This window comes from Hyla sarda, chromosome 6 (genome assembly GCF_029499605.1).
Source record: "Hyla sarda isolate aHylSar1 chromosome 6, aHylSar1.hap1, whole genome shotgun sequence".
Classification (NCBI taxonomy): Eukaryota; Metazoa; Chordata; class Amphibia; order Anura; family Hylidae; genus Hyla; species Hyla sarda.
Window position 1 is genome coordinate 246,293,921 of NC_079194.1, and position 12,365 is coordinate 246,306,285.

General features: G+C 38.9%; 1 protein-coding gene across 1 annotated transcript in view; it reads left to right on the top strand.

Moving 5' to 3' along the window:
- LOC130277494 (uncharacterized) overlaps nucleotides 1-12,139 on the top strand; it is a 103,658-nt gene extending 91,519 nt beyond the window's left edge. The window contains exons 32-40 of the mRNA XM_056528169.1: nucleotides 303-671; nucleotides 790-888; nucleotides 1,117-1,157; nucleotides 2,952-3,080; nucleotides 4,276-4,971; nucleotides 5,232-5,360; nucleotides 6,764-6,818; nucleotides 9,369-9,501; nucleotides 11,584-12,139. Coding sequence (XP_056384144.1) covers nucleotides 303-671; nucleotides 790-888; nucleotides 1,117-1,157; nucleotides 2,952-3,080; nucleotides 4,276-4,971; nucleotides 5,232-5,360; nucleotides 6,764-6,818; nucleotides 9,369-9,501; nucleotides 11,584-11,755 — 1,823 coding nt within the window. The 3' untranslated portion in view covers nucleotides 11,756-12,139. The remainder of the gene's footprint in view (nucleotides 1-302; nucleotides 672-789; nucleotides 889-1,116; nucleotides 1,158-2,951; nucleotides 3,081-4,275; nucleotides 4,972-5,231; nucleotides 5,361-6,763; nucleotides 6,819-9,368; nucleotides 9,502-11,583) is intronic.
- The last annotated feature ends 226 nt before the right edge of the window (nucleotides 12,140-12,365 follow it).

Below are 12,365 nucleotides of genomic sequence, written 5' to 3' on the forward strand. Positions count from 1 at the left end.
TGTGCATCGGAGGCTGCCTGTGCTTTCTACCAGAAATCTCTGCCAGCTTGCTGGTAGAGATTTCATCTGCAGTTTACCTTTGCAAGCAAAGGTAAACTGCCATAAATTCCACTAGCTGGGTGACTACGCCCCTTCTGATGAAGCCACATCCCTTAATGTGAAGCCATGCCTATTCAGAAAATGTGGCAATAAATTGCAATGTGTTTTCTACATAAGATATTTTTCTTATAATGTAACCTACAGAGATCATGACCAAATTATCGTATTATTAATTGTTCTAAATATTATACCTTAAACTCCAGGTCAAATTATCTATAGAACTGAGGATGCTGATGGATGTGAATATTACGCCCTCTGCAATGCTGCATGTGTCACAGAAAGATATGCTGGACCTTGTTCAACACCTTATAGCCCAACAACATCTTCCAATACCACAACGACTACACCTATCTCAGAAACCACTTCAACAACCCCAGCAACCACAACAACTTCTGGATCCACTCCGTTTACATTGTCTTCAACAACAGGAACATCTCCAACACCATCATCACCAATAACTGTAAACCTTACAACCCTGGTTTCCACTGAAACGACAACAACTGGAACTACTCTGTCAACAATTGTGTCTACTTCAATCCCATCAACAACTTTAAATATTTCCAGCACCACACGTAGGTTTAATTCATTCAAGTCAGGAAATATAAGACACTGCTATATAATAATTATAAAGAGTAAAGTAATGGAAAAACCTACAGCACATCAATTAAAGCTATCCTTTCTTTTCAACAGCATGTGGAATATGTGAGTGCCAAATGCCCAAATGTGAGCCAGGTTTTAAAGTGGCTACCTTTACCCCACCAGGTGCCTGCTGTCCAAACATCACTTGCGGTAAGGACAATTTATTTATCAATGGCTTTTATGTCATGCAAAACTTTGAGTAACAAGAAACTAAAATGATTAAAATATGTAATTAATGCATTCATTCATTAAACTAAAAAAATACTTATACAAACACTTACAAACTCAATTATTGTGAATAGTTGCAACAAAGTAAATTTAGCTATACAAATTTGCTAATGCATCTTGTAAGTAATACACGTATGTTTTTTCTTTTAGTCCCTGAATCTGTTTGCGTGGTAGGAAATGATGTGTATCAGGTAATATTTCTGTGCTTGAAATCTATATCTATCTATCTATCTATATGTTATCTATCATTTCAAGTATTGGGCCTTCCTTTCTGTATGGAACTCCTGCAAGTATCAATTTCATGTTGGGCAGGGATTGAGTTGAGCCCTAATCTTTCCCACACCCTCTGTCCCTGCCTACTTGCGTACCTCTCCTAAACAACGGGTCCACAACCACGAGGAGGTTCCCTTCCTACCACTTGCAGGGACAGACAGAGTCAAAATAATAAACTACAAAAACAGTAGGAGTCGGGAACAGCAGGAGGCACACAAACTAACAAAGATACACTAAGACAAACACACAATCAAAACGTAGTCAGTCTAGCCAAGAGATAGCGAAGTAACAATGCAAATTCCAGAAAAGGAGTCAAGAACCAAGCCAAAAGATCAGAGTACCAAAATGGACAATAGAGTTATAAGGAGTGCTAGTTTTAGTCAACAGGTAACTTTCACAAGCAAAGCACAAGAGAAAGTGACTTCCTTATATATGAGAGTGTAAGTGAAATGAGAATCCTGATTACAAGTACAGAAAGACTGGAAAAAATACTCCATCCACACCAAAGCAGCTCAGGGCTAGTGTTGCTCGCGAATATTCGCAATGCAAATTTTATTCGCGAATATCGCATATTCGTGAATTTGTGAATATTCGCGAATATAGCACTGTATATTCGTAATTACGAATATATATATTTTTTTCACAGTACACATCACAGTGATCACCCCTCTCTGCTTCCAGCTTGTGTGGTGTAAAGAAGGCTCTAATACTACTGTGTGAGACTGGTGTGCGAATTTTTGCATATGCGGAAATTAGCATATGCAAATCTTCGCTTATGCAAATTTTTTTATATGCTAATTTTCGCATATGCTAATATATTCGTCCATATATTGGCAAAATATCGCAAATTCGAATATGGGCTATTCCGCTCAACACTACTCAGGGCATTGTCCCAGTAACCAACATAAACAACAGAGCTATGCAGAATTAACCCTACGGGTGCAAACAGATCCAGTCATTACATCTACCTACCTACCTACCAACCTACCTATAGGTTTTTTCGCTATGTTTACAAATAACACGAACTGAATTATCTTCATTTGGCAATATGTTCTTTTAAATAGTGGACGGAATGGCATTATGCTAAGGTTGAAGTATAAGGAGCATATGTGTTATGCCAGGTACAGAGAAGTGCAGATCTGAGCTTGCCCCAAACCACTGTGTCTTCCTACTGGGATGCTCTGCCCTAAAGAGTAGACCCTAACTGGGAAACAGGGCCTACACTGGACTAAGGGTACAAGGCCAGGTTAGAAATACACAAATAGACTGGCAGAACAGCACAAAATCAGCAGACAAAGAGTTAACCAGGGGCAAGGCAGAAAGTAAAAAATGGAGAGGGCAGTCCAGTGCAAAATTAGACCAAAAGCAAGGGGCTACTTATCTAGTAAACTGCAGCTGATTGGCAAGGTGCTTCCACCCCCTAATAGACTGAGCCAACTACTTCACAGAATGATGAATGGCCCTGTGTCATGCGGGCCTGTAATCCGGGCCATGTCTAGGGCACCAACGATAGGAACCAATGTCCTATATATACTGATACATCACTCACAAAACATAAGCTCTTTATAAGTAAATTAGTTGTATATCACAGTATTAGAAGATATATATTTATATACTGCTTTGCCAGACTGGTCCCATACACACAATATAATGATTAAATGAAAGAATACCATGCAGCAGCCTAATAATATTATAATGATTTCTCTCCTTAGCGTGGCTCAGTTATTCCACAACCGAAAGGTTCCTGCCAGAGATGCAGATGTTCTTACAACATGGACAGCAATTCCCAGTTTTATGCTGTTAATTGTGAGCCAATCGTATGTCAGACAACTTGTCAGAGTGTAAGTATATTGCCTTTCTCAATGGTGTTAAACAATGTCTCAAGAGCCAGTCTCACAGTCTCACTGCAAAACAAAATTGATTAAAAAACAATAATATATATATATATATATATATATATATATATATATATATATATATAACGGCCCTCAGAGTAACCGTTTTTGACAGTAGGTCCTCCTACACAGAGGCCACAGTCTGAGTTTTTATAATAATTAATAAAGGGTTAAATCTTAGATCAATGAAAGTTGTCCAATAAATGTAAAGCCATTGGCCTTGATTTGCTATTGTAAACCTAACATGTTTTGTCAGTTTGTGCGCCTAAATTCACTGCATTGTGCCACAAATTGTGTCTGCGCCAGACTTTGAGCAAAAAATTTTTAAACCTGACCAACTGTCCATTTTACTGAGAAAACCTGGAAAAGGGGGGTGGCTGCAGGGGAAAGGGGTGTAGTCACCAAAAAGGGGGCATGTCCCCACATTTTGCAAAAATTCCCAACATATTTACTAAGGTTTCCACAAAAAAATTTGTGGATTTGAACTCAGGAAAACTATACAGATCAGAGCATGTAGGGAAAAGTGCAAAATGTAGGGAAACCTTAGTAAATACCATGGAAAAATACCCAAAAAAGAAAACTCCACTCCACTCTTAGCAAATCAGGGCCATTGTGGACATTGGCCCAGATATATCAAACTGTGTGAGAGAAAAAGTGAAGGGATTTTTCCACAGCAACCAATCATAGCTCAGCTTTCACTGGTTTCTGTGGAAAAATCCCTCCACTTTTTCTCTCACACAGTTTGATAAATCTGGGCCATTGTGTTTTGAAAGCTTGATAAATCTGCATTGACAATGTTTCCTATCTTTTATTTGTCAGATTCTAGATTTTTCTGGTATTTCATACTTTTTTTCCACGTCAAACGGGAGCTATTTTTGGGTGGGCTGAAGTGGAGGCACATATGATTGAACTGTAGATTTTGTTTGTGTTTCTTCTGTACTGAACCTCCCCCAGCTGCCACATCACTGCTTTTATTATTCTGTCCCCCCTATCTATCTGAATTTCCTATAAACTAACTAAAACTGCACATAATTGTTTTCATATTAGCCTATGCATTACATAAGAAGATGTGAACAATATATCTTATTGAATACAGTTTGCAGTATTTAGAAGCTATACAGTAATTCATATTTCAATTTAGGGATACATGTATAAGGCAAGAGATGGAGAATGCTGTGGAGAATGTGTTCCACTACAGTGCACTATGACCATAAGCAGTAGCAGTCAAGGATCAACAAGTGGCTCCACAGACAGTTCAACGGGTGGCTCAACAAGTGGATCATCAGGTGGCTCAACAAGTGGTTCATCCGGTGGCTCAACAAGTGGTTCATCGGGTGGATCACCAAGTGGTTCATCTGGTGGCTCAACAAGTGGCTCATCTGGTGGCTCAACAAGTGGTTCATCAGGTGGATCACCAAGTGAGTTAACAAGTGACTCAACACCCAGTCCAAATGGTTCTACAAGTGGATTTGAAGTTAATTCACAAAGTACCTCAACATCCAGTCCAAGTAGTTCAGCAAGTGGCTCTGAAAATGGATCACCAAGTAATTCATCAAGTGGCTCAGCATCCAGTCCAAGTAACATATCAAGTGGATCACCAAGTAATTCATCAAGTGGCTCATCAAGTGGATCAACAAGTGGCTCATCAAGTGGATCACCAAGTAATTCATCAAGTGGCTCATCAAATGGATCAACTAATGGCTCATCAAGTGGATCAACTGGTGGCTCATCAAGTGGATCAACTAGTGGCTCATCAAGTGGATCAACTGGTGGTTCAAGCAGCAACACATCAGGAAGCTCAACTAGCACTCCACCTGAGAGCACCATTACCATTCCAGTAAGTAAACCACAGTATAGATAGCAGCCTACTGAATACAAAGTCATAATAAAATTGCTAATTGTAGCAACTACTAAACAATCTAATTCACAGTAAATGTACTATACTGTAGTATATTAATGTACTGAAGTGTCAGAAATGGATTTACCTTAGGTGCCACAATGGACATACTGTATAACTATCATTTATCTTGGACAGCTAAAAGAAATCTACTAAAAATCAAAATGTTGTGTTACAGTTTTGCGTTTTGCATTTTATAGGTTGGAACTATTTATCATGTGCCGAACAACACCTGTGTCTACTACGAATGCAATGAGGAAAATGGAGTGCCTGTATTGACCAAAGTTCAGAAAGTCTGCCAGACACTGGATCTAACTACTTGTGAACCGGTATGTTTTTTTTAATGCATACTTATCCATTCACTTACATACAAACTTATTCAAGGGGTTACAATCTTAAGAAACTAGCATTCTTTTAGCTGAGTGTAGAAATGGTGTCAGAGGTGAAGATCTTCACTTTGTGAAGATGGTAAGACTGTTGCAAACATTGACAACTCTGGACAGAAACTGCTGAGGAAAAAGTAAATGTATAACTTACTGACTAAAGGTCTGTCCTGAAATTTTGAGGCATTAGCAAGTAAGAGACCAAAAAAACTGTAAAACCAAAACAAAGAAAACACTGAAGCAAATGTACGAAATGGTTCAATACGTAATGTAAACTTTAACAGTGGCTCAGTTTGTTTGTTAAAATTGGGGCATCTTTAGATACTGGTGTCTAAATGTATACCTCCTACTAGTTGGCTTAAAGGGGTAATCCAGGATTTTTTTTTTTACAGGGGCTGTAAAGTTAGTTTAGTTCAGAATATAGTGTCTGTACCTGTGTGTGACAGTTTTCTCACAATTCTTCTGTGATTTTCACTCCAATATTTATTTTTACCAGCATACAAAATGACTGTTGTCTCAGATTTTTCCCAGCTTGCAATGCGGCCGAGACCTGACCTCAGTAGTCAGCTGATGACAGGGAGCCTGTCTGCTTCAACGGGTGGAGGAATTGCTTGGTGGGAGAGAGATCAATCTGCAACAGCTGTAGGCACCCTGATTGAAAACCACACTGATTTGAATGGATGCAGCTCATTTATGTTTCAATGGGTGGGGTGGCTGATGTGTAGGAGAGAGGAAAATGGAATTATGGGATTTGTAGGCAAAAGAAGAAAACCCCAACAGGAAATACCAGTTCACAAAAAGCTAGCCACAGTGTTATGGTAATCTCTCAACATAGCCATTTAGCCCCAAGACAAGCACAGATCCTTCCTAAGCATGTCCATTACACAGGCACGTACTAAAATCACCTTATGGTGGATAACCCCTTTAATCTAGCCCAAAATTTAAACCAAACCATGCCTGTACACAACAAGCCATTTCCTTGTCTAGGAGCAAAATCACATATCTTTGTCTTAAAAACATATGGTAAATGGGGTGCAGGGCATGCATTCCAGCTTTTTTCTGTGAAAATTGTGTGAGAATTCTAGCTCATTTGCAATAGTCAATCTGTCCCACTGTCTGTAGCTCTGTAGCAACAGTGCTACACCTGGGCCTGTGTGTGGTATTTTGGCTCAACTTCATTGAAGTCAGTACCAGGAACAGTCTGTGGCACTGTTGCTGGAGAAAAAAGCAGAACATTTTTTTCCCTTTTTTTTATTCAATTTCCTTTAATGAAAAGTTTACTGTTATGTAATATATCTGGTGTAACATTATACTATACTCCACTTTAATGCATAGACTATCTTTTACAGGGTACTGTTACATTTGAAGCTGATGGATGTTGTCAAACATGTACTCCCAAGCAAGGTAAGAATACAATATTCCCCTATATAAAAAATAATAATAATAAAAAGTACTACTACTACTAATACTACTAATAATAATAGTTATGTTGTTGTTATTATCATCATTATTGTTATTTTTATAATTATACAAATGGAAATAAATAAAAAAAACTACAATCTTAATAATTTGACTTCCATTACTGGCAGTACATAACATTACATTTCACAAACATTACTGAGAAGTTCTTGAATTTCTATGTAGAGTGACTGCTAAGTGAGAGAGCCATGATAGACAGGCAGAAAGTTTGTGTCAACTTTGTAGCTTTGTTATGTGTTTTTACTTCAAAATGGAAATATATTTATAAATCATTTACACCATTTACCTAAGTTTTTTAAAGTGGGGTGAATATGATGTGATTAAAAAAAACCTTAAGCCTTCCAGTACTTAATAGCTGCTGTATGCCATGGAGGAAGTTGTGTAGTTTTTTTTTAGTCATACACATTGCTCTCTGCTGCCACCTCTGTCCTTGTCAAGAACTGTCCAGAGCAGGTGCACATCCCAATAGCAAACTTATCCTGGTCTGGACAGTTCCTGACACGGACAGAGCTGCAGCATGACTGGTTGGAAAGACTACACAACTTCCTCCAGTGTATATAGCCGCTGACAAGTACTGGAAAGCTTAAGATTTTGTTAATTAAATTATTTTGCTAATTTTTATATCTTTCTGTTGCCAGTTGATTTGAAAAATACCTTTTTTAGACAGTGACATGTTGTGTATCAAAGAAGGCAAATGTGATAATAAATCTTAATAAATTCAATAAACTTACTGGGTTTAACTTAAAAGGGTACTGCGGGGAACTAAACCTATAGTCAGTCCTTTCCTTCTCATCAACCTATTTAATTGTCTAATTATAATTAATTAGCTATGTAGAGCAGTTTGCCCTCTTTGGTTGCCACTTACATGCATTAAGTAAGGAAATGACATCATCCAGGTATCCACTCTGTCCAAATCCCTCTCTGAAAGCCGCCGCCACCCTCCTGAGAGACCACATGGTTTCTGCCCTGCACTGATGAGTCATGCTTCATTTAGTGCTGAGAACTGTGAGGTGTGTGCAGCTTCAGCCAATCAGACACTGAAGCTCTCTCTGCTGCTCAAATCAGGAGGGTGGGGGCTTCTTTCGGAGAGTAAGCTGGCTGACAGAGCAGAACTGCATTGATTGCTGGGAGATTTAGGCAAGGGAAGAAAAGGATAGCAAAGAATATTACGCGAGAAGACAACAGAGGCCACAGGAGCCATGCATATCAGGCAGGTTGGTTTACAGAGAACATATCCAGGTAGTGTAATGGCTTTGGAGCTTTTATATATATATATATATATATATATATATATATATATATATAAATGGAAGAAGATTGCAGCACAGCTCTATTCCACAAACGGTGGTGCCAGCGACCAAAAAGCTTGATCAGGGCTTCAATACTATAGAAAAAAGTCCAATGGCGCTGCACTCCAATAAAAAAGGTGCAAATTTATTCACATATATCTCATAACAGCAACGTTTCTGCTCCTATGGAGCCATTTTCAAGCCTAGGCTTGAAAATGGCTCCATAGGAGCAGAAACGTTGCTGTTATGAGATATATGTGAATAAATTTGTACCTTTTTTATTGGAGTGCTGCGCCATTGGACTTTTCTCTCTCTCTCTCTCTCTCTCTCTCTCTCTCTCTCTCTCTCTCTCTCTCTCTCTCTCTCTCTCTCTCTCTATATATATATATATATATATATATATATCACATTTCCCTGGAGTACCCCTTTAACACATTTGCCAAATTAAACAGTTCTGGTTGAATAATTTCTGACAACTCATCAACTATTTAGTTCCCTTAATCTCCTTAGTGGAAAATGTGATTATTTAGCCAATCCATACAACTCCTCACACGTCATCTGTATATAGAGGTTTTCTGGATTTATTCTGTTGCTTTTTACAAATGTATTCATTTGCATTTAAACTATTATATTAAAGGGGTTCTCCGGCACTAAGACATCTTATCCCCTATCCAAAGGATAGGGGATAAGATGGCTGACCACGGGGGTCCCACCTCTGGGGACCCCCGGGATCTTCCACGCCGCTCCGGGTCTGATTACTAGCGATCACAGGGACGGAGCATAGTGACATCACAGCTCCCGCCCCGTGTGACGTCACACTACGCCCCCTCAATGCAAGCCTACGGAGGGGGAGTCACGTCCCTGTGATCGCTAGTAATCAGACCCGGGGCGAGCACGCTCCGGGGGCTGGTGCTAACGGGTTGCGGTGTGGAAGATCACGGGGGTCCCCAGCGGCGGGACCCCCGCGATCAGGCATCTTATCCCCGATACTTTGGATCGGGGATAAGATGTCTTAGCGCCGGAGTACCCCTTTAAGGAGTTTTAGGTAAAGAATTGAAATTGTAGGATCCATCCAATGCAAGAAACTAATTTGAGTTCTGAATTATATCTGTAATTAACTTTTAATTTCAAATGCAACTACATATTTTATATTTTCAATATTTTACCTTTTTTTTTATCTGTGCAGTTAAAGTAGTAAACGTAACCACTGTAGTAGACAATTGCAAAGCTCAAAAGAATGAGACAGTCTTGAAGGATGAAGACTGCGAACTGCTTGTGGAACTTACATACTGCGGAGGGCCATGCATGGGATCTTCTGTGTAAGTCACTGACTATCTTAAAAGAATACAAATCTAGAGTGGAAAATGAAAGATGGCAAAAATATTTTTCCTATTTTGTAAAGAATCTTTAAAACTTTTGTAGCTGAGGACATGTAACCAAGCAGCCTGAAATGTGTATTTTTATTGACACGTCTGGAATTGCTTAGTGCGAAATGACTGATGATGAGATAATTGTATTGTTTTGTGGAGCAGATTGCATAATGGATCTATACAAAGGCTTCTGGAAATGCTGCCACTCTTGCTGGTACCAAGGACTGGTACCAAAATAGACAATGGACAAAGCGAAAGACTAGATTGTCAATGCTATTAGAAGATATCCATTGATCAATGATAAGCAAAGATCCCTAGAGGTTTTACTACAGTAGAATTGGCTGTCAAATTCTTTGACAACAAATTTAGTGTTGGCCCTACACACACTGGGTAAGGTTTCACCAGTGTCTGGTCCATAGGCTTTCATCAGTTAAGTAGCAAGGCCTGGCATTGCTACTTACCATAGAGCTCTTAACTATATAAGACCAGGGAATATTGTGAAAATAACAAAAGAAGGCTCTTGTATGTAGCTTTAACGGCACACTAAGCTAGGGCACCACGGAAACTGCATACTGAAAAGAAGACATATGCTGTTTACCTCCAGCTCACTGTAAGGAGTTAAGTGGTGCTGAATAGCTTTGTCACTTATCTCCTACTAAAAACACTCAACACAGTTGCATAGCATCTCTGCTTAATGTAGAGAAATGGAGACACCTGTCAAAATGTCAGGAGTACCCACTTCTTTGCTGGGTACAGTAAACATACTTACCTGTGTTCAGGCCTGGACCACGTTTTCATTTAGTCTTTAAAGGTCACTAAAGTGCTGCAGAGGCGAACTCTACAGTCTCTAGTGCTTACTAAGCGATCACTAAATGATGAGAGCCCAAAGAGGAAGACTCCAGTTTGGCAAGGCTATAGACAAAAGCGAGAAGCCAGTAAGTATATTAAAGTGCACACCGCACCACCTAAGGCTTGGAAGGCAGGGCTACAGTGAATACTTGGCCAACTTAGTGAAACACAAAGAAAATACTAACAAGTTCAGATTCTGGCAAATTTTGACTGATTTAAAATTCTAATTCTGACTCTTTTTTCTGTAAATTTTGGACAAATTCAATCCACTCAAACAATTTGCTCATCAATACTGTTGATATAAATGAAAGAAACATCAATAAGCCTACTGATTGTGGCAGGACCTACAAACTAACCTATGTGTATTTGAGCATCCCAACTGTCCCAATGATGATGAGGAAAAAAAGGATCATCTCTTATTCCCCACTCCCCACTGAAAGCACATGCATACACATGGGTGGGCCTGTAGGAGTACAGTAGATTTTGAAACAACTACTAACACTTATAGAAGGGGTATGGACCCTATTTGACAAACTTCTCATCTGACCAGATTAACCCTAAGGTTTCTCAAAAAGGCCCTGGCTTATACGTTGCTGTTTGAGGGCAATATCTATCAAGGACACATCACACAAGCCACAATGTGACATTTCATAAAGGTTTTATATTTAATATATCCAATGGTTTGTAGACACTTCAGATAAACACTGGCATTTCAACATGTTGGATCCTTTACTCTTACAGAGGCTTAGCAACATACAGAGGTGTATGACATTGGCTTGTTCACCTTTCCTCATCGAGAACATTCCTATGCTCAACATTGTATGGATAAGTTAAAAAAGACTTTATAATTTTACTAATGCTGCTGTTTTTTGCTGTAATCTTTTATACTGTTCAAGTGAAAAAATTGTAGAGTTGACATCTTTTCTGCTGCCAATCCTTACAGGAGCCTCAGAAAGGGAACCAAATTACTTGTCATGTGCATCTTTCTTGTCAATCACACAAGAGCCTCTGAAAATGTGGCACATGCCAAGTATTGTGGCTTCCTTTCTGTCTGGAACTCCTGCAAGTATCTATCTACTGCATCAATGTAAAAGTGCCTCTACGATGGAATTGCTTTTAGTAGAGCTATACACCAATTTAAATAGCCGTATGATTCTGATGTTAGTGTGTCATTCTTTCCAGGTATTCCATGGGACTACAAGCAATGAATCATAAATGTACATGCTGCTCAGAGGTGGAAGCACAGAAAAAGACTGTCCAACTGTTGTGCAAAGATGGCACATACAAGAGCTATACCTACATCGACGCGATCAGCTGTGGTTGTGTTGGAGCATTCTGCCAGCCATCTGTGTAATAAGGAAGAATGTACTATAAGCCAACAGAAAAGCTAATACAAAGTCACATACTCAACTGTCTAAATGTATAATTGTGGACTTCGCTAAGTATTTATGTTGTAGTCCATGTCAGCTAATTATAAATAGTAATTTTAGTCTCAGACTTGACTTTAGAATAGCGTTTAGTCATTAGAGGGAGAATCACTGGGCACAACACGAACACAACTGTATCAACAGTATGGTACACTCATTTCAGGCATAGTGTCCCAAAGCCCCGGACTCTTGCTGATACTGTGCAAACAATTTTTCACTGGCATGTTAATGCAGATGAATATTTAGTGAATGTTGCCACATTTTGTAATTTTTTTAATTGTTATTATAGAGAGTAATAAACTTCAGAGTGAAAAGCATTTATGTCTACATGACTCATTCATTTTACTGAAAAATAATAAGATATAAAGGGATTTAAAGGGGTGGTCTGTTTTAGAAAACCCATTTTCACACACCCTATTAGGGTACCTTTAGCAATCATTAGCAAATTACAGTAAGTATCATCTGGATAAGAGTAAGGTAATGTACTTGGGCCGAGAAAACAAGTGCTGCAATTATTTACAATTATTTAGTGAATAG